General features: G+C 41.8%; 1 protein-coding gene across 1 annotated transcript in view; it reads left to right on the top strand.

Annotated features, from left to right (window-relative positions):
• ago2 (argonaute RISC catalytic component 2) overlaps nt 1-24,647 on the top strand; it is a 90,364-nt gene that overhangs the window by 9,259 nt on the left and 56,458 nt on the right. The window contains exons 2-5 of the mRNA XM_072259372.1: nt 10,369-10,558; nt 12,976-13,096; nt 16,573-16,754; nt 19,504-19,640. Coding sequence (XP_072115473.1) covers nt 10,369-10,558; nt 12,976-13,096; nt 16,573-16,754; nt 19,504-19,640 — 630 coding nt within the window. The remainder of the gene's footprint in view (nt 1-10,368; nt 10,559-12,975; nt 13,097-16,572; nt 16,755-19,503; nt 19,641-24,647) is intronic.

Genomic DNA, 24,647 nt, shown 5'->3' with positions numbered 1-24,647 from the left:
GTCAAATGTTGCCTTGGTGTCAAGGCAATTGTAATCATCTCACCGCTGCAAATAATTCCTTTGGTTCATTTTTGGCCCAAGGCTGAGTTCCTGGTGAAATCCATACTTGGTGTTGTTGATAATTGTTGAGTACTACGTGATAACAGAACTTCAGTCTATGCTCAAACATTCCAGTGTTTGCAGAGGTACCAAGAATGGCTACTGCATTGAAGTTACAGATGTTAAGGGTATCAGAATCAGATGTAATATCACTGGCATACATTATGAAATTGTGTTTTGTGGCAGCAGTGCATTGCAACACATAATAGAAATGTATAAATGACAATAATATCTGTGTGTGTGTGTGTATATATGTATATATATGTGTGTATATATATATATATTTTTATTTATTTATTTATTTATTACAAAGAGAACAAAAAAAGAGGTAGTGTACATGAGTTCATTGTCCTCTTAGATGGCTGTGAGGGAGTTGTTCCTAAAACATTGAGTATGTCTCTTCAGGCTCATCTATCTCTTCCTTGATGGCAGCAATGAGAAGAAGGCATGTCTTCGGTGATGGGGGTGCATAACTGCAGATGCCACATTTTGGGGGCAGTATAGATCACTGGTTAGGCTGATAGTAATTGAAACCAGTGGTGGTGTTGGAATGCTGATACAGATATGGGACATGTTGTCAAAGTTAAAAGGAAAGTTTGAGACTTAACTGTAATTTGCAAGCACTGAAGAATCAAGTAGATTGTGAAGTAGATAGATTGCTTGCTAATACGCTGGACACTGTGACCATTCACTTTAATTATAATATTGAGATCACCCCTCATTCTCCTATGCTTCAAGGAATATAGGTGCAGCATGGCTATCTTCTACCTGTAGCTCAGGTCCTCTAGTCCAGGCAACATCCTCATAAATCTCTACTGTGCCCTCTCCTGCTTCACAACAGCAAGGTAACCAAAACTGTAATCAACACTCCATATACAATACTCCCAAGTGTTATCTCAATGACTTATATAACTGCAGCATACTGTAATGTCCCTACTCTTAACCTTGGTGCCCTGACTGATGAAGGCCAGCATGTTAATTGTCCTCTTCACTCTGTCTACTTTGTGTAGCTGCTTTTAGTGAATTGGGCACTTGTACTCTCAGTGCTCCACTATTCACTATATAGGTACTAACCTGGTTTGAGTGTCCAAAATATATCATCTCATTCTTATACAAGTTGAATTCCATTTGCCATTCTTCAGCCCATCTCTCTAAGTTATCAAGATTTCATTGTAACCTGCTTCACTATCAACATGAGCCCCTAATTTAGTGTCATCAGCAAACCTGCTAATCATGCCATGTACATTTTCATCCAAATTGTTTGCATAAATAATGAATGACACAGGTCTCGACATTGAATCTCAGGGCACACCACTAGCCACAGGACTCCAGTCAGCGAGTCAACCTTCAAACAGTACCTTCTGCTTCCTATTATCAAGCCATTTCTGAATCTACTTCGCTAGCTCCTCTGAATTCCATGCAACTTAACCTTGCAGGTCAACCTGCCATGCAGGACCTTGTTAAAATCCTTATTAAAGTCCATAAATGTTCTTGCCAGCTTAATGTTTGGCTTCTGCAGAAAGCTTAAAATGAGTATAATTTTTAAAAAAGCAGACTCGCCAGCAGTGTGAATATCTTTCACGGCTGTTCCTGCAAGTCTCTTATTTTTGCCTGGCTTACTGTGCAGTTTGGCTAATATTTTATTATTGGGTCAAATAGGGTGTTATTTGAAAAAAAAATTGGAGCTTAGTCATATGACTGATACAGTCTGGCCTTTCTCTTGCTGCGATCTAAAACACAAGAATGTGAATGCTTTATAAGTGCTGCCAGACAAACTGAGTATTTTCATATGTTCCGCAAGCACCCACAGTATTTTTGTATTAAAACTTAACTACTTGAATATAGGACTTGAAAGCTTCTTTTGCACACCCACTTTCTGTGGTTTTGTGTTGAGCCATTGCAACCTTGTATAACATTACTGTGAACTGCTCAAGTAGAGGGTTATTATATGAAGTTGATAGAAAGAATTAAAAAGGAACTTCAAAATCATGACACATTCTCAGGATATAAAAATGATCCTTGCATTTTATTGGTGCTATTTTAGTTCTTATCGCTGTGCATAGAATTACCAATACTTCAGAATGGGTTGTACAATTGAATAATTCATCTGTTAGGTGATATGTTTGATTTAAAAAAAAAATTGCTTTTCGCTAACAGACTCAATGGTTTCTAAACCTTTCACTTCACCTTCCTCTTTTGTGAACCTGCTTAAAAGCATGACTACTTGTGTGCATTAGTTATGCATTTTGGTTTGCTGACTTTAGGACTATGGAAGTTTTAACCAATTATATTTGCTATGCTAATAATTGCAAAGTTGAGAACTGCATTACAGATTCTCTGGCATCTGAAAAATGTATGCTTGGATTATTTTAATAAATATCTTTCAACTTTAACATCTTTGGAGAGATTTTATTGTTTTAAAATATGAAGGATATTCAGGGGGTTTTCACATTATTTTTATTTACAATTTACTGTTTTGAAATGTTATGCTGAGTCTGTTTTGTGTTTTATTTTTCTACATCCTGAAATTATATTTATGCAGCATAATTTTGTGGTATGGAAATAAAATGTCTGTAAACTTTGCTGTTGATCAATGTGTTTTAGACTGGATATTTTCCTAGCCACATACCCACTTTCTGTGGCTTTGTGTTTAAACCACTACATTTTGCATTGCATTATACGTTGGAAGATCTTAAACATGAAGCATTCTCAAGATATAAAGTTGAGATCCTTGCACTTTTTTTTCAGATAATGGATGATTCTTATCATTAGAACTGAAGACATTGTCTTTACCCACAACTGAATTCCTTTGTACTATATATTTGATTTGTTTTAGTCCTGCTTTATATTTTATTCCAGTTGAAGAACTGACAATTCTTTATTTATCCACCGATGCAGCATGGTTTCAAGCTCAACCAACCCATGGAGCCCAGTTACACCCAAGTGACCAATTAATCTAACATGTACATCTTTGGGATGTGGTTAGGAAACCAGAACACCCAGAGGAAACCCTGGAGTCCTGGGGAGAATGGTATAAGTTCCTTACAGGGAGTGGTGGGAATTGTACCCATTGCGCTAAGCACTTCACTACTGTGCTAGCCTTTAGCAGCAGTGGCAAACAAATACACATTGCCATTTTCTTACTGGGCACAGGAAGGCTTGACCATTGTTTTTAAAATTCAGGCATGCAGTTTGCCATTTTGCTTTGAATAGATTCCTCACACCCACCTTTCCATCTTATCCCTCCAGCTGCAGCATCAACACTTAACATTTTAGATTTGGGTGTAGACATTATAGATTGGAACTTCTTAAATTACTTAGTGCAGAAAAGTTTGAGTTTGCAGTTGACTTTATATAGCTACTTGGTGGTTTGAAATCTTCCCTGCAATGCAAATAAAATAGATTTCCAATGCAAATAAATCTATATATAGAATTACACAGAAACATAGAAAACCTACAGCACAATACAGGCCCTTCGGTCCACAAAGTTGTGCTGAACATGTCCCTACCTTAGAAATTACTAGGCTTACCTATAGCCCTCTATTTTACTAAGTTCCATGTACCTATCCAAAAGTCTCTTAAAAGACCCTATTGTATCCGCCTCTACCACCATTGCCGGCAGCCCATTCCACGCACTCACCACTCTGAGTAAAAAAACTTACCCCAACATCTCCTCTGTACCTATTCCCCAGCACCTTAAACCTGTGTCCTCTTGTGCCAACCATTTCAGCCCTGGGAAAAAGCCTCTGACTATCCACACGATCAATGCCTCTCATCATCTTGTACACCTCTATCAGGTCACCTCTCATCCTCTGTCACTCCAAGGAGAAAAGGCTGAGTTCACTCAACCTATTCTCATAAGACATGCTCCCCAATCCAGGCAACATTTCTATTATGTTAGTCATTATTTGTACTATTCATTTACTTTTATTTTCATTTGATTATGGGAAGGCAGCCACGGTAAATGGAGAGAAAATTCAAAAATCCGAGGTGTAAGTGGACTTGGGAATCCTCATGCAGGGTTCCCTAAAGGTTAATTTGCAGGTTGTGTGGGTGGCAAGGAAGGCAAATGCAATTCATTTCAAGAGGATTAGAATATGAAAGCAAGGGCGTAGTGTTAAGGCTTTATAAGGCACTGGTAAAGCCCCACTTGGAGTATTGTGAGCAGTTTTTTATAGGCATCCGTCAGTCTCATGAGACCATAGATTTGCGCCTTGGAAGGTTTCCAGGGCGCAGGCCTGGGCAAGGTTGTATGAAAGACCGGCAGTTGCTTATGCTTCAAGTCTCCCTTCTCCACGCCACCGATGTTGGCCAAGGGAAGGGCACTAGAGCTGATACAGCTTGGCATCGGTGTCATCGCAGAGTATTGTGTGGTTAAGTGCCTTGCTCAAGGACACAACACGCTGCCTCAGCTGAGGCTTGAACTAGCAACTTTCAGATCACTAGACTGACACCTTAACCACTTGGCCATGTGCCAACACATGTGAGTAGTTTAGGGCCCTTTCTTTTTAAGAAAGGATGTATTGACATTGGAGAGGGTTCAAAGGAGCTTTGCGAGAATGATTCCAGGAACAAAGGGTTATGTGAGGATCAATTGATGACTCTGGGCTTCTACTCATTGAAAGGTCTCGATAAAGTGGATGTGGAGAGAATGTTTCCTGTGGTGAGGGAGTCTCGGACCAGAGAGTACAGCCTCAGGATAGAGGGATATCCATTTATCAAGGAGATGAGGAATTTCTTTCGCCGTAGAATGGTGAATCTGCGCAATTTGTTACCACCGGGGGCTGTGGAGGCGAAGTCAATGCATATATTTAAAGCAGAGATTGATAGGTTCTTTATTAGTCAGGACACAAAGGATTGCAGTGAGAAGGCAGGAGATTGGGCTGAGAGGGAGATGGATCAGCCATGATGAATTGGTGGAGCAGGCTCGATGGGCCAAATAGCCTAATTCTGCTTCAATATCTTATCGTAACGGTTATTGTGACTCTGTTACAGCTTGGGGCATTGGAGTTCTGAGTTCAATGCTGATGTCCTCTATAAGGAGTTTGTGCATCCTCCCTGTGAACTCTTGGATTTCCTCCAGGTACTTTGGTTTCCTCCCATTGTCCAAAGATGTACCTGTTAGTAGGTTAACTGGTCATTGTAAATTGTCCCATTACTAGGCTTGGGTTAAATTGGTGGGTTGCTGGTGGCATGGCTTGAAGGGCCAGAAGGGCCTATGCCATGCTGTATCTATAAATAAACAAACAATCAAATGTGCTGAACATAACCAACCACTTGAAGGGAGAGGTAGACTATCCGTAGGTGGCCTTTGAGGAATTCCCTGGTTGGAATTGTGGGGATAGGCTGCCTTTCGAGTAGGGAAATAAAAAGACCATAGTACATGGTTTAATTAGATAAAACGAGAATACCAGCAATATATTTGAAGTAATTTTATAAACAAATTGTGGTTAAAGTGTTTACACAGCATGAGTGTGTAGTTTCTTAGATCAGACAGTAATTTATCATTGTGTATAAGGCAAGACACTGGCAGGATTAACAGGTCTTTAAAATTAGATAAGGACAATTGAAGAGTGCTGTTAATAGAGATAATTGAGGCAGTGTGCAATGCTTGTTGCATATGCTTGCTCATAGCAGAGCTGTTTACATGATTTTTAATAGTTGGTAAGTGTTACTTTTCAAGAGGACATTTTAACTGAGGAAAAAAACAAGTATGACATTTACTTAAAGCACATTCTAGGTTTTAGTTACAGTTTATGTAAAGAAGAAATAGTTACAAATGGAAAGAGTCTCTAAGTAGAAAATGCAGATTTAAGCTGAAAAGCAAAATGACTAGTGAGGAGGTGAGAACATTTTTCTCATGGTATGTTAAAATTTGCAACACCCTTCATGAAAGGGTGAGAGAGGCAGATTAATTTATAAAAAATGCTGGTGAACGCAGCAGGCCAGGCAGCATCTATAGGAAGAGGTACAGTCGTCATTTTGCGCTGAGACCCTTCGTTAGGACTAACTGAAAGAAAATATAGTAAGAGATTTGAGAGGGGGAGGGGGAGATCCGAAATGATAGGAGAAGACAGGAGAGGGAGGGATGGAGCTAAGAGCTGGAAAGTTGATTGGCAAAAGGGATACGAGGCTGGAGACGGAAGCCCTAGGAAGAAAGAAAGGGGGCGGGGAGCCCAGAGGATGGGCAAGAAATTATAGTGAGAGGGACAGAAGGAGAAAAAAGAGAGAGAGAAAATAATAAATGAGGGATGGGGTACGAGGGGGAGGTGGGGCATTAGTGGAAGTTAGAGAAGTCACTGTTCATGCCATCAGGTTGGAGGTTACCCAGACAGAATACAAGGTGTTGTTCCTCCAACCTGAGTGTGACTTCATCCTTACAGTAGAGGAGGCCATGGGTAGACATATCAGAATGGGAATGGGACATGGAATTAAAATGCGTGGCCACTGGGAGATCCTGCTTTCTCTGGTGGGCAGAGCGTAGGTGTTGAGCGAAATGGTCTCCCGGCCTGCGTCGAGTCTCGCCAATATATAGAAGGCCGCATCGGGAGCACCAGACACAGTATATCACCACAGCCGACTCACAGGTGAAGTGTCGCCTCACCTGGAAGGACTGTTTGGGGCCCTGAATGGTGGTGAGGATAAGTGCTGGGAGGGAGATCGGTGGGAAGGGATAGAGGGGACGAATGGACAAGGGAGTCGCATAGGGAGTGATCCCTGCGGAAAGCAGAAGGGGGGGAAAGGGAGGGAAAGATGTGCTTGGTGGTGGGATCCCGTTGGAGGTGGCGGAAGTTACGGAGAATTATATGTTGGACCCGGAGGCTGGTGGGGTGGTAGGTGGGGGGGGGGGGCGGGAAGGAATACAACTGCAGGGGATAGCTGACACTAGGTGATGGGGAAGGTGGGTGGGAGAGGTGTGTATTGATCCCTCTATGCCAGACAGTGATGCAACCAGTTAGAAAGCTTTCCATAGTAAACCTGTGGCAATTTGCTGGAATCTCTGGTGACATACCAAATATTCTTAAGCTCCTAATGAAATATAGCAACAGGCATGTCTTTTTCATAATTGCTTCAACATACTTGTGTCAGGATAGATCTTCAGAAATGTTGCCACCCAAGACCTTTTTTTTGCTTTGATCTTCTGGACCAGCCTATGAAATGCCTTACTCACAACACGCTGGAGGAGCTCAGCAGGTCGGGCAGCATCCGTGGAACCCTTCGTCAGGACTGAAGAGGGAAGTGGCAGAGGCCCTATAAAGAAGGTGGGCGGTGGGTGGGAAGGAGAAGGCTGGTAGGTTCCAGGTGAAAAACCAGTAAGGGAAAAGATAAAGGGGTGGGGGAAGGGAGGCAAGGAGGGGATAGGCAGGAAATGTGAAGGAATAAGGGAAAGCACAATGGGTAGTAGAAGGAGGTGGAACCGTGAGGGAGGTAGTAAGCAGCTGGGGGAGGGGGCAGAGTGAAACTGGGATAGGGGAAGGGAGGGGGAGGGAATTACCGGAAGTTGGAGAATTCAATGTTCATACCAAGGGGCTGGAGACTATCCAGACGGTATATGAGGTGTTGCTCCTCCAACCGGAGTTTAGCCTCATCATGGCAGTAGAGGAGGCCATGTATGGACATATCGGAATGGGAACATGAAGCAGAGTTGAAGTGGGTGACAACAGGGAGATCCTGTCTGTTGTGGCAGACGGAGTAGAGACGCTTGACGAAGCAGTCCCCCAAACTGCGTCGGGACTCACTGATGTAGAGGAGACCACACCGGGAGCACCAGATGCAATAGATGACCCCAACAGACTCAAAAGTGAAGTGTTTCCTCGCCTGGAAGGACTGTTTGGGGCCCTGAATGGTGGTGAGAGAGGATGTGTAGGGACAGGTGTAGTACTTATGCTTGCAGGGATAAGTGCTGGGTGGGAGATCCATGGGGAGGGACGTGTGGACCAGGGAGTTGCGGAGGGAATAATCCCTGTGGAAAACGAAGCAGGGTAGAGAGGGAAAGATGTGCTTAGTGGTGGGATCTTGATGAAGGTGGCGGAAGCTGCGGAGGATAATGTGCTGGATCCAGAGTATAATTTACCTGTCACCGCAAACACAAAATACTCTGCAGGTGCTGGGGTCAAAGCAACACGCACAAAACGTTGGAGGAGCTCAGCAGATCAGGCAGCATCCGTGGAAACGAACAGTCAACAATTTGGGCCAAGACCCTTCATCAGGACTGAAGAGGGAGGGGGCAGGGGCCCTATAAAGAAGGTCGGGGGGGAGGGTGGGAAGGAGAAGGCTGGTAGGTGCCAGGTGAAAAACCAGTAAGGGGAAAGATCAAGGGGTGGGGGAGGGGAAGCAGGGAGGGGATAAGCAGGAAAGGTGAAGAAGGAATAGGGGAAAGCACAATGGGTAGTAGAAGGAGTTCATCCTCAGCTACAAAACTCATAATTCCCACACCCCACACTGCTCGGTTTTACCTCCTCCCCAAGATCCACAAGCCTGACTGTTCCGGTAGCCCCATAGTTTCTACCTGCTCCTGCCCCACCCAACTTGTATCTGCCTACCTGGACTCCATTTTGTCACCCATGGTTCAATCCGTCCCCACTTACATCTGGGATACATCCCATGCCCTCCACCTCTTCAATAACTTCCAGTTCCCCAGTCCCGACTGCTTCATTTTTATAATGTATGTCCAATCCTTATACACTTCCATTCTCCATCAAGAAGGTCTCAAAGCCCTCTGCTACTTTCTGGACAATAGACCTCACCAGTTCCCTACCACCACCACCCTTCTCTGGTTGGCGGAACTGGTACTCACACTTAATGACTTCTCTTTTGGCTCTTCCCACTTTCTTGAGACCAAGGGTGTAGCTATGGGCACTCACATGGGCCCCAGCTAAGCCTGCCTCTTCATTGGTTATGTGCAACAGTCTATGCTCCAAACTTATACTGGTACTGCTCCCCAACTTTTCCTTTGCTAGATTGACCACTATATTGGTGCTGCTTCCTGCACCCATGCTGAGCTCGTCAATTTCATCGACTTTGCTTCTAACTTCCACCCAGCCCTCAAACTCACTTGGTCCTTCTCGGACACTTCGCTCCCCTTTCTCGATCTCTCGGTCTCCATCTCTGGAGACAGACTGTCCACTGACATCTTCTATAAGCCCACTGACTCATAACTACCTCGACTGTACCTCTACCCACCCTTCCACATGCAAAAATTCCCAGTTCCTCTGTCTATGCTGCATCTGCTCCCAGGATGAGGCTTTCCGTTCCAGGGCATCTCAAATGCCCTCTTTCCCGACGCAGATTGGGGGACCGCTTCATCGAGCACCTCCGCTCCATCCACCACAACAGACAGGATCTCCTGGTTGCCACCCACTTCAACTCTGCTTCACATTCCCATTCCGATATGTCCATACATGGCCTCCTCTACTGCCATGATGAGGCTAAACTCCGGTTGGAGGAGCAACACCTCATATACCGTCTAGGTAGTCTCCAGCCCCTTGGTATGAACATTGAATTCTCCAACTTCCAGTAATTCCCTCCCCCTCCCTTCCCCTATCCCAGTTTGACTCTGCCCCATACCCCAGCTGCCTACTACCTCCCTCATGGTTTCACCTCCTTCTACTACCCATTGTGCTTTCCCCTATTCCTTCTTCACCTTTCCTGCCTATCCCCTCCCTGCTTTCCCTCCCCCACCCCTTTATCTTTCCCCTTACTGGTTTTTCACCTGGAACCTACCAGCCTTCTCCTTCCCACCCTCCCCCCACCTTCTTTATAGGGCCTCTGCCCCTTCCCTGTTCAGTCCTGACAAAGGGTTCTGGCCCGAAATGTTGACTGATCGTTTCACGGATGCTGCCGGACCTGCTGAGTTCCTCCAGCATGTTGTGAGTGTTGTTTTGACCCCAGCATCTGCAGAGTATTTTGTGTCTATGAAATGCTTTCTCACCTGTGGGAACTGAAGATTCAAAGACCACGGTAGAGCCCTTGCAACCTCCCTCGTTTCCAACAACATTCACTTAATTAAATCTCATTCAGTCCTGGAGGATTTATCCAACAGTGTCTCTTGCAAGACTTCTAAAACTTAATGCTTACATGCCCCAAGCTATTATTGTATCCCTCCCTGAACTTGCTATCCTCCAGATCCATGTCTTTGGTAAATACAAATGAGATTGGTTCAGTAAAAATTCCAAGTTTTATGTGTGTTGGTGTAAAAGGTAGAAATTGTTAATTTTGATTAATATATGGTAGCTCTTTTTAAGTTGTGCAATTCAATTTCTCATCTAGATCCATCTTCCTCAACACCACCAGTACAGACACTGACAACCTTCAAACCTCCTGCAAGACCTGATTTTGGCAGTATGGGTCGACCAATCAAGCTTCAGGCCAACTTCTTTGAGGTGGACATTCCAAAAATTGAAATCTATCATTATGATATAGATATAAAGCCTGACAAATGCCCAAGAAGAGTAAACAGGTAATGTGAAATAAATTTGTATCATATGCCAATTAAATTTTAACATGTTTACAAAACATCGTCGACTCTTTGTTAGCCAATAATTTGGAAGGAAGAGGTCTCTGGCAGACGGTTGATTGTATAGATATCAATTAAACAGAAAATAGTCCTTTTCTAGAGGGGAGGAAGCAGAGCAATAACAAGAACTTATTCAAATAATTTTTGCAGAAAATGAGTAGAGAAAGTTAGGCAAATTATTTATGAAGTCTGTCTCTGTGGCTTGAAGTAAATTTGTGTACTGGTTTGATTGGCAGGTTGTTCTCATTCTGTGTCAGAATATGGTGAGTCAATTGGAATGAAAATTGATTACTTTCATTAGCATGTGTGACCTGAAGGAGGAAGTCAATAATCTGTCTGTGCTGTTTAACCTGGAGTGTGATAGGACTGAAGTCCATTTCGGTTGGGATGGTAGGATGGCAGGAGAAATGAATAGCCAGTATAAAGGTGAAACCAGGTGAAGAAAGGGATAGTGGGCAGATGGAACTAGGTAATAGGAGAGCGGAGGTAGTGTCAGGCAAGAGGATGATAAATGGAGACAACAAAGGAATGCAGATTATGGAATCTGTTTTAAAAAAAAGGAAGGCAGTATATGAAATCAAATACGAAGGCATTATGGGGGTAAAGGACCCATTGGGAGAGGGGACCGGAGACAGAGTGGGTTATATGTGTGGATTTTGGACATTGGAAACCAGTTAGGAAATATTTTTGGTAAGAAGCGCTAAGCATTAAGTTTTTCATTTTCAGGTAACCCACATCCCGTGTTCCTTTTCTCCTCATTTTGATCAACCCAGCTTCCTCTTCCTTTTGTCCCCTGCTGATTCCATCTGCCCATTATCCCTCCCTTATCTGGCTCTGTATCACTTATTTTACAAATCAGATTCCAGAATCTGTGGCCCTTTGTTGTCTTCACTTATCACCTTCTAGTCTCAGTTTTTATCTGCACTGCCTCCCCCTCCCCTCCTACCTAGCTCTATTTGCCCATCATCCCACTACTCACCTGATTCCACATATTGGTTGCCAGTTCCTGCCTCATCCTTCCCCTTCAGTTTATCCTGGCCATTCCTCTGTACACACTCAGTCCTGAGGTAGTGTTTTGACCTAAAATATCAATTATCCCATTGCCTCCTTCAGCAGTTTGTTTTTTTGCTCTGGATTGTAGCATTTGCAGTCTCTTGTGATTCCATATGTTCAAGGATCCCTGGGAAAGCTGAAATCAATGGGGTTCAAAGTGAAAACACTCCAGTGGTTAGAGTCATACACAAAAGTGATCATAATTGTTGGTGGTCAGTCATCTCCACCCCAGGAAGCAATGAAGGAATTTTTTTTTTATCAATCTATCAATTTCAACTGCTTCAAGCAAGAACCTTTTCATTACAAGATCAGAAATGGAAAGTGATTGCTTGGGATTTAATTATGTTTTGTCCTTTGCAAATGAAGCATTTTGTGCTTTCACATAACAGTTTTCAAGCTTGGGATAATAAGTGACATGTAGCATTTTTGTCACTTTGAGTAACAGCAATAGGCCATTTCAAACAAAATTGACGAACAATTGTCTCCTTGATCTTTAATGGTATCACTGTTGATTGTTCCCTTGTTATATCTTAAAAGTCACTGACTAGAAACTTAATTGGGCAAGCTGCCTAAATGCTCTGGCTAAAGATCAGTTCAGAGGTCGGGTATACTGCAACAAGTGACTTGCCTCCCACTCCATAGAACTCTCCCACGGTATCCTGTTGCAAGTCAGGAATCTGATGTTATATTTTTAATTTGGCTAGGTGAGTGTAGCCTCAAAATACTGGAAGCTTGATGTTATCTAAGTCCAAACAAACTAAGTTTGACAAAAAATTGCAAATGGTGAGAATCTGAAACAAAAACAGAATGTTTGGACAGTTGGGAGGCCCAGTGGAATATGTGATTGATTATATGTTTCAGGTTGAAGACAGTTTGTCATAACTGAGAAAGAGAAAGGAGTTAGTTATAAATTGCAGAGAACCAGATGGCAAGAATGTATAGGACAGAGGGTGGCTGTGGTTCAAGAGGGGCTCACCAGCACTTTGCCAGTGATACTTACATCCTTAAAAACAATTAAGTACAAGCTGCTTCAAATCAGCTGTGATCAATGTTCAAAAGTTGATACAGAGGAACATAATTATTGATAAACTCGTCAGTCCTGATGCAAAGTTTTGACTGGAACATCAGCAGTTACCCCTTCACCTAAAATCTTCCAGCAGGTTATTTGATGCTATGTTTAATAATTCTCTTTTTTAGGAGCCATTTCATAGCAGTGTGAGGGTACAAATTGAAAAGTTTATCCTTGCATTAAGAATTTATTTAAGAAGTTGAATTGTGAAATAATTTTGGAACATTTTTATTTATAGGGAAATTGTGGAACACATGGTTCAACATTTTAAAAATCAGATCTTTGGTGATAGAAAACCAGTGTTCGACGGAAGAAAGAATCTCTACACTGCTATGCCTCTTCCAATAGGGAGAGACAGGGTGAGTAAAGTTACCAACTTCCACTAAATGCTTGTTTATGAAGTCAGGTTAAGTGCTGCTTTTATCACAGCTATACAGCATGGAATCAGGCTGGTTGGACTAAAGATGCACCATCCAAACAATTCCATTTGCCAAAGTTTGGCCCATGAGGTTTGAAAAATGTAGCATATAAGCATTCCATAGTGATGCCCTTATAAACATGGTCTGTGTAGCTGGGAAGTGAGAGCCAGAAAGCAAGTAAGACTTGTGAACATCTTGAGGTAATGTACATCAGAGGGAAAACTTCTTACAAAAGTGATGCTTGAATTTTGAATGTAATTATATAAAAACAAACTGTGTAAGGCTTTCGTTTTTTTTAAAGCCTTAGATTCAAATATGTATAAATAACCAGATATGGGCTTGTATGTTTGAAGTACTCAGCATGAAACAGAGCCGAAATTTACTGTGGAACTCGAGAGCTAGCAAAGGCACTATTTATGAATAAAAGATGTGCATAATTTTATCTGGGTAATGTATTTGCAACAATTGGGTTGACTGAACTTGTTGGTTTGTATTTTTTCCAGAGAATTTTCGTTTCCTTAACCCACAGTTTTCTGGAAAAAAAAAGTCCTGACCATGGATCTCAGCAAACCAGCTGCATTAAATAAAATATTCTGGCTTTCATTTCAAGGTAGCTGCCACCCCTTTCAGTAAACACTGTACTATAAGCTAAATGGCAGAGTTTGTATTTTGGAGTTTGGCTAACGTGAATAATTTAGGAGAATTCACTCATTATAAAGTTTGCATTTTTGTTATTGAGAAGTTGAAGATGTTTTGGCTACTCCTTCATTGACACTTGTCAGGCAATCTCAATGAAGAGTTGATGGCTTCTATGTAGACTTGGATAGTACTGGACAATTGCATAACAATTGTTTTTCTAGGTGTTTGCTACATAAAATTGGCTAGTATACTCAATAGCTTTCATATTTTTAATGTAGCAGAAACAAAATCATATTCAGACTGCAGCAAATATACAAGTGTGGTGTTTACCAGGTTTCATGAAATAATTAACACTGAATTGCTACCATTAAATCAGTGCATTACTGTGCACAGATTTTGATTTGATGTAGCTGAGACCACAAATGTTAGCCATACCAACAACTTGCATTTAACACCTGATCTAGTAAAATGTTCCACGGTGTTTCATAGGAGCTTAAAAGCTAAATTTGATCCTAAGATGCATAAAATATGCCAAAAAGCAGCTGAAGGTTTGTCTATCAATGAGAATCCATGGTGCATTCAGCCAAATCGAATTGGTGGAGTACAGATTTGGAGAGGAAAAATTAAATTTGAAACATAACCCATGTGAATGCCAGTGTTGGCTGGCAAGCCCACATGCAGCAGTTAAATGGCTCTGAGTAATGATGTAGGTAGCAGAAGTAAGTGTTGGTTCATGGAAAGTGCAAGTCAGCAAGGCTGGCAGGTGTGCATTGCAATGCCAAATTTAGAGCTAACAAAGATACTGCAAGTTTCAGTAGCATTCAACTTAAGATAGGACAGTGACAGCAATGGTACAGGTGTAAGAGGTCACTGGCATGTCTGAAAAGGATATAGCTAAGGAAGCTTTGAAAGAATACTTTCCATGATTACAAAATTGTGAGATAATGTCAGGCAGAGAGGATTTTAGTTGGATATAAGTTCTAGTACTCTCTTGGGATACGTTGAACGTGTGCTGTTCGTTACATGTTACACCTTTCTCTAACTGGTTAATAAATTGTTCATTATTACCTACTGTTTTATGAATAAAACCATTTCATATGTTTGCTTGTATTTTCTGTTTACTCCAGTTTATGAAATTTCCATGTAGATGTAATCTCAATATGTGCGTTGGTTACAATGACTGATGCTTTACGTATTCTTGTTTATCCAAAAGATCTGCTTAACGTTTGTTGACTTACTGTTCCCTTTTTAATGCAACACACATCAAAGTTGCTGGTGAACGCAGCAGGCCAGGCAGCATCTGTAGGAAGAGGTGCAGTCGACGTTTCAGGCCGAGACCCTTCGTCAGGACTAACTGAAGGAAGAGTGAGTAAGGGATATGAAAGTTGGAGGGGGAGGGGGAGATCCAAAATGATAGGAGAAGACAGGAGGGGGAGGGATGGAGCCAAGAGCTGGACAGGTGATTGGCAAAAGGGGATACGAGAGGATCATGGGACAGGAGGTCCGGGAAGAAAGACGGGGGGGGGGGGGGACCCAGAGGATGGGCAAGAGGTATATTCAGAGGGACAGAGGGAGAAAAAGGAGAGTGAGAGAAAGAATGTGTGCATAAAAATGAGTAACAGATGGGATACGAGGGGGGGGTGGGGCCTTAGCGGAAGTTAGAGAAGTCGATGTTCATGCCATCAGGTTGGAGGCTACCCAGACGGAATATAAGGTGTTGTTCCTCCAACCTGAGTGTGGCTTCATCTTTACAGTAGAGGAGGCCGTGGATGGACATGTCAGAATGGGAATGGGATGTGGAATTAAAATGTGTGGCCACTGGGAGATCCTGCTTTCTCTGGCGGACAGAGCGTAGATGTTCAGCAAAGCGGTCTTCCAGTCTGCGTCGGGTCTCGCCAATATATAAAAGGCCACATCGGGAGCACCGGACGCAGTATATCACCCCAGTCGACTCACAGGTGAAGTGTTGCCTCAGCTGGAAGGACTGTTTGGGGCCCTGAATGGTGGTAAGGGAGGAAGTGTAAGGGCATGTGTAGCACTTGTTCCGCTTACACGGATAAGTGCCAGAAGGGAGATCAGTGGGGAGGGATGGGGGGGACGAATGGACAAGGGAGTTGTGTAGGGAGCGATCCCTGCGGACATGTCTGATATTCTGATGTCCATCCACGGCCCACATCCCATTCCCATTTTGACATGTCCATCCACGGCCTCCTCTACTGTAAAGATGAAGCCACACTCAGGTTGGAGGAACAACACCTTATATTCCGTCTGGGTAGCCTCCAACCTGATGGCATGAACATCGACTTCTCTAACTTCCGCCAAGGCCCCACCTCCCCCTCGTATCCCATCTGTTACTCATTTTTATGCACACATTCTTTCTCTCACTCTCCTTTTTCTCCCTCTGTCCCTCTGAATATACCTCTTGCCCATCCTCTGGGTCCCCCCCCCCTTGTCTTTCTTCCCGGACCTCCTGTCCCATGATCCTCTCGTATCCCCTTTTGCCAATCACCTGTCCAGCTCTTGGCTCCATCCCTCCCCCTCCTGTCTTCTCCTATCATTTTGGATCTCCCCCTCCAACTTTCATATCCCTTACTCACTCTTCCTTCAGTTAGTCCTGACGAAGGGTCTCGGCCTGAAACGTCGACTGCACCTCTTCCTACAGATGCTGCCTGGCCTGCTGCGTTCACCAGCAACTTTGATGTGTGTTGCTTGAATTTCCAGCATCTGCAGAATTCCTGTTGTTTCCCTTCTTAATGTTTTGTTTTCCTTTTAAACAGGTGGAGCTAGAAGTGACTTTACCAGGTGAAGGAAAGGATAGAATTTTTAAGGTGGTGATAAAGTGGGTGGCATGTGTCAGCCTCCAAGCCTTGCATGATGCACTTTCAGGTCGACTCCCAGCAATTCCTTTTGAATCTATTCAAGCACTAGATGTAGTGATGAGACATCTGCCGTCCATGAGGTGAGGAAAAAATATCCAGTAACAAAAATGGGAATTTAGCTGATGTTTCGCTAGCATTTCTGAATGTTAAAGGAAATAACTGATGTAAAAACAGTATATTGAAATGAACTGCCTTTGAAGTTTCCTGATCCTTGCTGCATTCTCACATAATGCTAAATTTTCAAATTAAAAAGAAAATTTTTAATTTCTTTTCGAAGGGTGAGATTACACCACAGATTAATTAGAAAGGAAATATGGGAGGAAGCTTTTTGTACTTTGTCGTGCACTTGGTCACTTTAAAAGCAAATGTAATCAGACTCTTTATTTCCTGAGGCATGATAATTGGCACAACATTAAATATACGAGTGGCTTATTCTGTTGCACATCTCTAAAGTCTGAAGTCTTCAGTTTATCAACACATAATTTGCATTATTTCTCAGTCCCTGTTCTGAAGTTGATTACCTTAAATGTATCAAATCATACATCTTTTTTGGCATGTCAGTGGAAATTTGAAAACAATGGATTTGATGGTATAATTGAGTTTTGTATCTTTAGCCACCCCTGTATCGTGAGTGATGAGATAATTAACATTCAAGGTTTGTTTTTCAATATTTGACAATTTTAGGTCACTTAATGGGTGAACCTGAAAAAGATAAGTTTTGGTATTTGTCCTTGCTTACCCAGTTAGTAGGCTCTTTTGATATATCAAGATCTTTGAAAGTTTTGTCATGTTTTGGAGCAGAAAGTACTCAAGTTGGTCATGCACGATCTCTACAGCACAGTTTGTTTTGTACATTGTTTTTCTCCTTGATGTGTTTGTTCTTTCTTGCTATTCATTTGTCGAATTGCAGCATCTTACACTTATCATTGACTCAAATGAAATCTCCACTGAGCTCTTCTACGAGCTTAGCTATCTTATGGTCGTCTCAAATTGTATTACTTTGCACCGGTTTTGAGATTCTTGTTGACTTTAGTTCATGTGGATAACTTTGCGTGTTATATATGTCCCCATCAGGAATTGTACCTATTTGCTTATTTTGAAATCTTTCACTTTTTAAACCTTCCTCCACAATTTACTAATGATTAAAATGCAGTGCCGGTGTGCATTCAGCAATGGGCATCCATATTCTGTGATTGTTTGCAAGCATGGGTTCAAAATTAAAATCTCTTTACTGCAACATATGTTAATAAAAGAATCATTATTGCATCCAAAAGTTCCAACTTCTATGTAGATACAATGACTTTTTTTTTAAATGGTGATAAATTACTGAGGGTGCAAAACCACCACATTGAAAAAAGTTTGTATCGGTGAAGTATGCAAGTTTGACAACATTTGGATAATCTACAGTTTGAATCAGAGTTCAGTATATCAAATTCACTATGCAGCCATTTGGAAATCATTGTGGATCTGAATCAAAGTTGTTTGTGACCTTTTTACAATGAAGATTTTCTTTTGATGTGTTATTGATAGCATGTGACACAATCTGATTAATTAGTATCTCTATAATAACACTTTGGTCTGCCTAGCTGATGTAGAGGAAGAAATATGGGCATAGTGTCTTGGAATGATTCTTTTGATTTTTTTTCTCACCCACAACCCTACACAGACAAAAAATGCTGGTGAACACAGCAGGCCAGGCAGCATCTATAGGAAGAGGTACAGTCGATGTTTCAGGCTGGGACCCTTTGTCAGGTCTAACTGAAAGAAGAGATAATAAGAGATTTGAAAGGGGGAGGGGGAGATCCGAAATGATAGGAGAAGACAGGAGGGGAGGGTTGGTCGAAGAGCTGGAAAGTTGATTGGCAAAAGGGATACCAGGCTGGAGAAGGGAGGGGATCATGGGACGGGAAGCCTGGGGAAAGAGTGAAGGGGGGAGAGGAGCCCAGAGGGTGGAGGGCAGGCAAGGAGTTATAGTGAGAAGGACAGAGGGAGGAAAAAAAGGGGGGGGAAATAAAAAATATATTTAAAAAATTCAGTAAGTAAGGGATGTGGTGTGAAGGGGAGGAGGGACATTAACGGAAGTTAGAGAAGTCAGTATTCATGCCATCAGGTTGGATGCTACCCAGACGGAATATAAGGTGTTGTTCCTCCAACCTGAGTGTGGCTTCATCTTTACAGTAGAGGAGGCCGTGGATAGACATATCAAAATGGGAATGGGATGTGGAATTAAAATGTGTGGCCACTGGGAGATCTTGCTTTCTCTGGCGGACAGAGTGTAGGTGTTCAGCGAAACGGTCTCCCAGCCTGCGTCGGGTCTCGCCAATATATAGAAGGCTGCACCGGGAGCACCGGACGCAATATGTCACACCAGCCGACTCACAGGTGAAGTGTCGCCTCACCTGGAAGGACTGTCTGGGGCCCTGAATGGTGGTGAGGGAGGAAGTGTAAGGGCATGTTCCGCTTACAAGGATAAACGTCGAAACGTCGACTGTACCTCTTCCTATAGATGCTGCCTGGCCTGCTGCGTTCACCAGCATTTTTTGTGTGTGTTGCTTGAATTTCCAGCATCTGCAGATTTCCTCATGTCTGCCTCCTCCATCCTACTTGAGTATTCTAGAATTAATATTGTTATTGTACAGTGCTGCAATTTTTTGCTCCTTTGAAACTAATGAAAAGGAAAATGTGTATTTCTTACATTAATTTCTCATCAGTATTTGAGAGATTGTGAGAATGCACCACTTATTTTGAAAAAGGTGCTGCAAAAATATCTTTATAAGGTAGTTGCACGATGATTACATTCTATCCAGTTAAAGCATTTGTTTTTAACAGGTACACTCCAGTAGGCCGTTCATTCTTCACACCATCAGAGGGATGCTCCAATCCACTAGGTGGGGGCAGGGAAGTCTGGTTTGGATTTCATCAGTCAGTCAGGCCGTCATTATGGAAAATGATGCTTAATATTGATGGTAGGTTTCAGAGGTTAGCATCTTGCACTAATTTATTCTTTTTTTGTTCCAACGTATTCAGTTTTAAAGTGTCTACCTTTTCGTTTTCAATTCAAGGGCTTTGCATGATATGTGGGAAAAAAGTTGTGGATTACAGTTTGTGGTGGGATGAGGCGGGAGTAAGAAAAATAATGATAAGACTTATCAAAAAAACTTTGAGGCACATTAACTCGATAATTTTCTGTAAAATGAGATAAGAAGCCTGTTTCAATTTGCTTGTTTCTTCCCTTAAAAAGAAACTTGTGTACACTTAGGCCTTGAGCCTCCACAGTGGCAGGTAGTTTTTTTCCCATTTTATCGGTAAGGTAATGAAGGGAAACTGTACAATATATTAAATCTCTATTCTGAAAGAACATTCTTCTATTCTGAGGCTGTGCCTTCTGGTTCTGGATTCACTCACTATAGGAAACATCCTCTCCACATCCATTCTACCAGGCCTTTCAATATTTGATAGGTTTCACTGAGATTTCTCTCTCCGCCCCCACCATTGCTCTGAACTTCAGTGAGTGCAGGCCCAGAGCCATAAAATGCTCCTCATGTGTTAACCCTTTCATTCCCGGGATATTTCTCATGAACCTCCTCTGTACCCTCTCCAATGCTGGTACACCTTTTTTTCAGATAGTGGCCCAAAGTTGTTCACGATTCTCCATGTGCTGTCTGACCAGTGCCTTATAAAGCCTCAGCGTTATATCGTTGCTTTCGTATTTTAGTCGCCTTGAAATGAATGCTAACATTATATTTGCTTTCCTTACCACCCACTCAACATGCATGTTTAACCTTTAGGGAATCCTGCACAAGCAATCCCATATCCCTTTGCACCTCAGATTTCTGAATTTTCTCTCCATTTAGAAAATAGTATACACCTTTATTCCTTCTACCATACACTTCCCTGCACAGTATTCCATCTGCCACTTCTTTATCCATTCTAACTTTTCTGTCTTTATGCAGACTCCCTGCTTCCTCAGCACTGCCTGCCCCTCCACCTATCTACGTGTTGTCCATAAACTTGGCCACAAAGCCGTCAATTCTGTCATTCAAATTATTGACATATAATGTAAAAAGAAACTGTCCCAAAACCGACCCCTGTGGAATACAATTACTCATGGGCAGCCAACCAGAAAAAGCCCCTATTAATCCCCACTCTTTGCCTCCTGCCATTCAGCCAATCTTTTATCAATCTTTCCTGTAATACCATAGGCTTTTATTTTAAAATCTAATTAGCAACATCTACTGACTCTCCTTTGTCTATCCAATCTGATATTTCTCAAAATATTCCAACAGATTTGTCGGGTAAGGTTTCCCCTTGCCTGACAAGAAACCATGCTGAATTCAGCCTATTTTATCATGTGTTTCCAAGTACATTGAAACTTCATCTTTACTAATAGACTCCAGCATTTTCCCAATGACTGAATTCACGCTAACTGGCCTATAAATTCCTAACTTTTGCCGCCTGCCTTCTTGAAGAATGGAGTGTCATTTGTGATTTTCCAGTCCTCCAGAACCTTTCCAGAATTTACTAATTTGTGAAAGATCATTACTAATGCCTCCGCAATCTGTTCAGCTGCCTTTTAGAACCCTGAGGTGTATTCATCTGGTCCAGATGACTTATCTACCTTCAGACCTTTCAGCTTCCCAAGCACCTTCTTCTTAGTACAGGTTGAGTACCCTTATCCAAAATGCTTAGGGCCAGAAGTGTTTTGGATTTTAAATTTTTTGGGATTTTGCCATGTATAATGAGATAGTTTGGGATTGCCATAATTTCTGGCTCTAAATTTATGTGCTACTTCTATGCAGTTTTTGTCTTGGACTTCTTCCTTACATATATGTACTTAACAGTAAAAATTATTAAATACCATTAATATAACGAAGACGCAATGTGTACAGGGTAACAGAAGCAGCACAGCAGCATCAGGCGAATACCTGAATCAACTGTTCAACAGCAATAAACACCAGGCTATCAGTCACCACCTGCGATGCTGTGGTTTGATTAAAAGGTTATAGTACACTGTATTTGTTTTTTTTTCCTACTTTGGGTTTATGTAAAGTATAAAAATCTGCGTTGTAGACTTATTCTGGTGTTAGATTTTGTTAGTGATGCTTTAAAAAACTTAATGTCGTTATATAAGTTATAAAAACAATCAGCATCTTAGACTTGTTCTGGTGCTAGATTTTGTGACCAGCAGATGCTTTAAAAATTTAATGCTATGCCCTTTCTTAAATTTCTGCAACCAACCTGGCTGAATATTCACAATTACCTTCAATTTTTAGTTTGCCGTCATAAATCTTTGCTTGTTTCTTGATCAGCATACAGTCAAGTGGCATATGTTCATTCCAAGGCTGATGATACCTGATTGAGATCTTTATTATTTGCTTTATACAATGTTTTATCTATTTTTTATTAACTTCTGTTCATTATATATGTGAGGTCACTTCTTTGAGCTGGCTGGTGCACAGAGACCTGTGCGTTGCTGAAGAACCCTCCCAACATCTTGTGGAATTTGCCATTTGTGACGTCATGTCAGTGCTTTAAAAAAAATCAGATTTTGGAAGTTTTTGGATTTTTGAATTTTGAATAACGGGTACTCAACCTGTAATAGCAACTACAGTCCTGCCCCATGACAGTCTTGAATTTCTGGCACACTGCTGTTATCTTTCACAGTGAAAACTGATGTAAAATTATTATTTGTCTCTCTCCTCCCCCCCCTCCCCCCTCCCCCTCCCCCCCCCTCCCCCTCCCCCTCCCCCCCCATTACTACGTTTTTGGCATCTTTTTCCAGTGATCCGATATCCACTGTTGCCTCCTTTTTAACTCTTTATATATCTTGGGGGGGGGGGGAACCTCTTGGTATCTTCTTGTACAATACTGGTGAACTTGCCTTCATATTTCATCTTTTTTCTCTTTATTGCTTTTTTTTTTAGTTTCCTTCTGTTGGTTTCTAAAAGCTTCCCAATACTCTATCTTCATGCTAATTTTTGCTAGATTGTATGTCCTCTCTTTTGCTTTTGCTGTTTTTGACTTTCCTTGCCATGGTTGTGTCATCTTGCCCTTAGAATACTACAGGTGCACATTCCTTTATCCGAAATTCTGAAATCCAAAAAGCTCCGAAAACCAAAGTTTTTTTTCGCTAACAGCTGACGTCATTCAGGTGTGACGTGGCAGCACTAACAGAGGCCGCCAGACGTCAGTTGTGGCTCATCGTTCGTGCTGGTTACACGTGCATTTGCTGTTCGCTGATATTTTGTGTTCACTGTTGACTTTGTGTTTAATTTCACTGTGAAAATGTCAAAAAGAGCTGCAGGTACCCCTATGGGTAACAATGAGAAAAAGAGAAGGAATCTTCTCTATCAATAATGCAGAAAGTGGAGTTATTGCAGAAGCTTGATCGTGGTGTGTCTGTGCTGCGTCTTACTGAAGGAAAATAGTGTCGGAGCTACCACTGTATATGATTTAAGTAAACAGAAAGACAAGCTACTGAAGTTTTATAGTGACAGTGGCATTCTGTATTTATTCCAATAAGTCATTTACCATGTGTTTGATTTGGTTCATTTGAAGCTGTATATTTTTATGTTTTATTGAATGTTTTTGTTGTAAATAAAATTTATTCTTGTCATTATTCCCTAAACAATACAGTATAACAATTATTTACATAGCATTTACATTGTATTAGGTATTATAAGTAATCTAGAATGATTTAAAGTACATGGGAGGATTTGCATAGGTTTGGTGTGCCGCCGGGTCCTAAAGTCAACCGCACTGAGACAGGTTAAATAAGGGTCTTGAGCATACATGTTTTTTGGTGTTGGGGGGGCGGGTGGGTAGGTTCTGAAATCCAAAAAAATTCTGAAATGCAACTGGCCCCAAGGATTTCGGATAAGGGATTGTGGACCTGTACAACACACACAAAATGCTGGAGAAACTCAGTAGACCAGGCAGTATCTATGGAAAAAAAGTACAGCTAATATTTTGGACAGAGACCCTTTGGCAGGACTGGAGGAAAAAAAATGAGTAGATTTTAAAGGTGGGAGAGAGGAGAGAGAAACAAGGTGATACATGTCTGTAGTGGCGGGTCTGGGTAAGCACATGGTTGAAGTGTTAGAGAGCAGCAGAGATCACAGGGAGCAGTGAGAGAGGGTTTAGAATACTGCTACTTTGAGATGTATCTACCCTGTGCCTTCTGAATTGCTCTCAGAAGCCCCAGCCAATGCAGTTCTGTTATCAGCCCTGCTAGTGTCCCCTTCCAATCAACTTTGACCAGCTCCTCTTTCATGTCTTTGTAATTCCTTCTACTCCACTGTAATACTGATACATCTGACTTTAGCTTCTCCCTCTGATACTGCAGGGTGATTTCTAATCATATTATGATAGTTGCTTCCCATACTTTAAGCTCCTTAATCAAATCTGGTTCATTACACAACACCCAGTCCAGAATTGCCTTTTCCCTAGTGGACTCCTCCCTAAGCTGTTCTAAAAAGCAATCTTGTAGGCATTCTACAAGTGACTCTTGGGGTCCAGCTCCGACCTGATTTTTCCCTGTCTACCTGCATAATGAAATCCCTCATGATCATTGTTTCATTGCCCATTTTATCACAGCTTTTCTACCTGTCATTGTAATTTGTACCCTACATCCTGGCTACTGTATATAACTTTCATTAGGATCTTCATACCCTTTCAGTTTCTTAACTCCATTCACAAAATGCTCGTGTGGTCATTTTCTGAATTGCAGGGGATGCAGCCGAGCCCACACAATTTTTCTTGCAAGACAAACTGCCAGTTTCAGACCAACGTAATAAACTTATAAACTGTTTTCAAAGAATTAACATCCTTCCTCAAATAGCAAGACTGATTATGCATAGAATACTCCAGAACTAAAGTGACCTATTTTGTAATCTCTCAACATCCTCTTCACAACTTACTTTTCAGTTTTATTTTTGTGTCATCACAGTTTAGCAGCCTTACCTTCAGAGCCT

Source organism: Mobula birostris, chromosome 1, assembly GCF_030028105.1.
Source record: "Mobula birostris isolate sMobBir1 chromosome 1, sMobBir1.hap1, whole genome shotgun sequence".
Classification (NCBI taxonomy): domain Eukaryota; kingdom Metazoa; phylum Chordata; class Chondrichthyes; order Myliobatiformes; family Myliobatidae; genus Mobula; species Mobula birostris.
The sequence above is the reverse complement of the archived record's forward strand: the minus strand, read 5'-3'. Positions and strand labels throughout refer to the sequence as shown.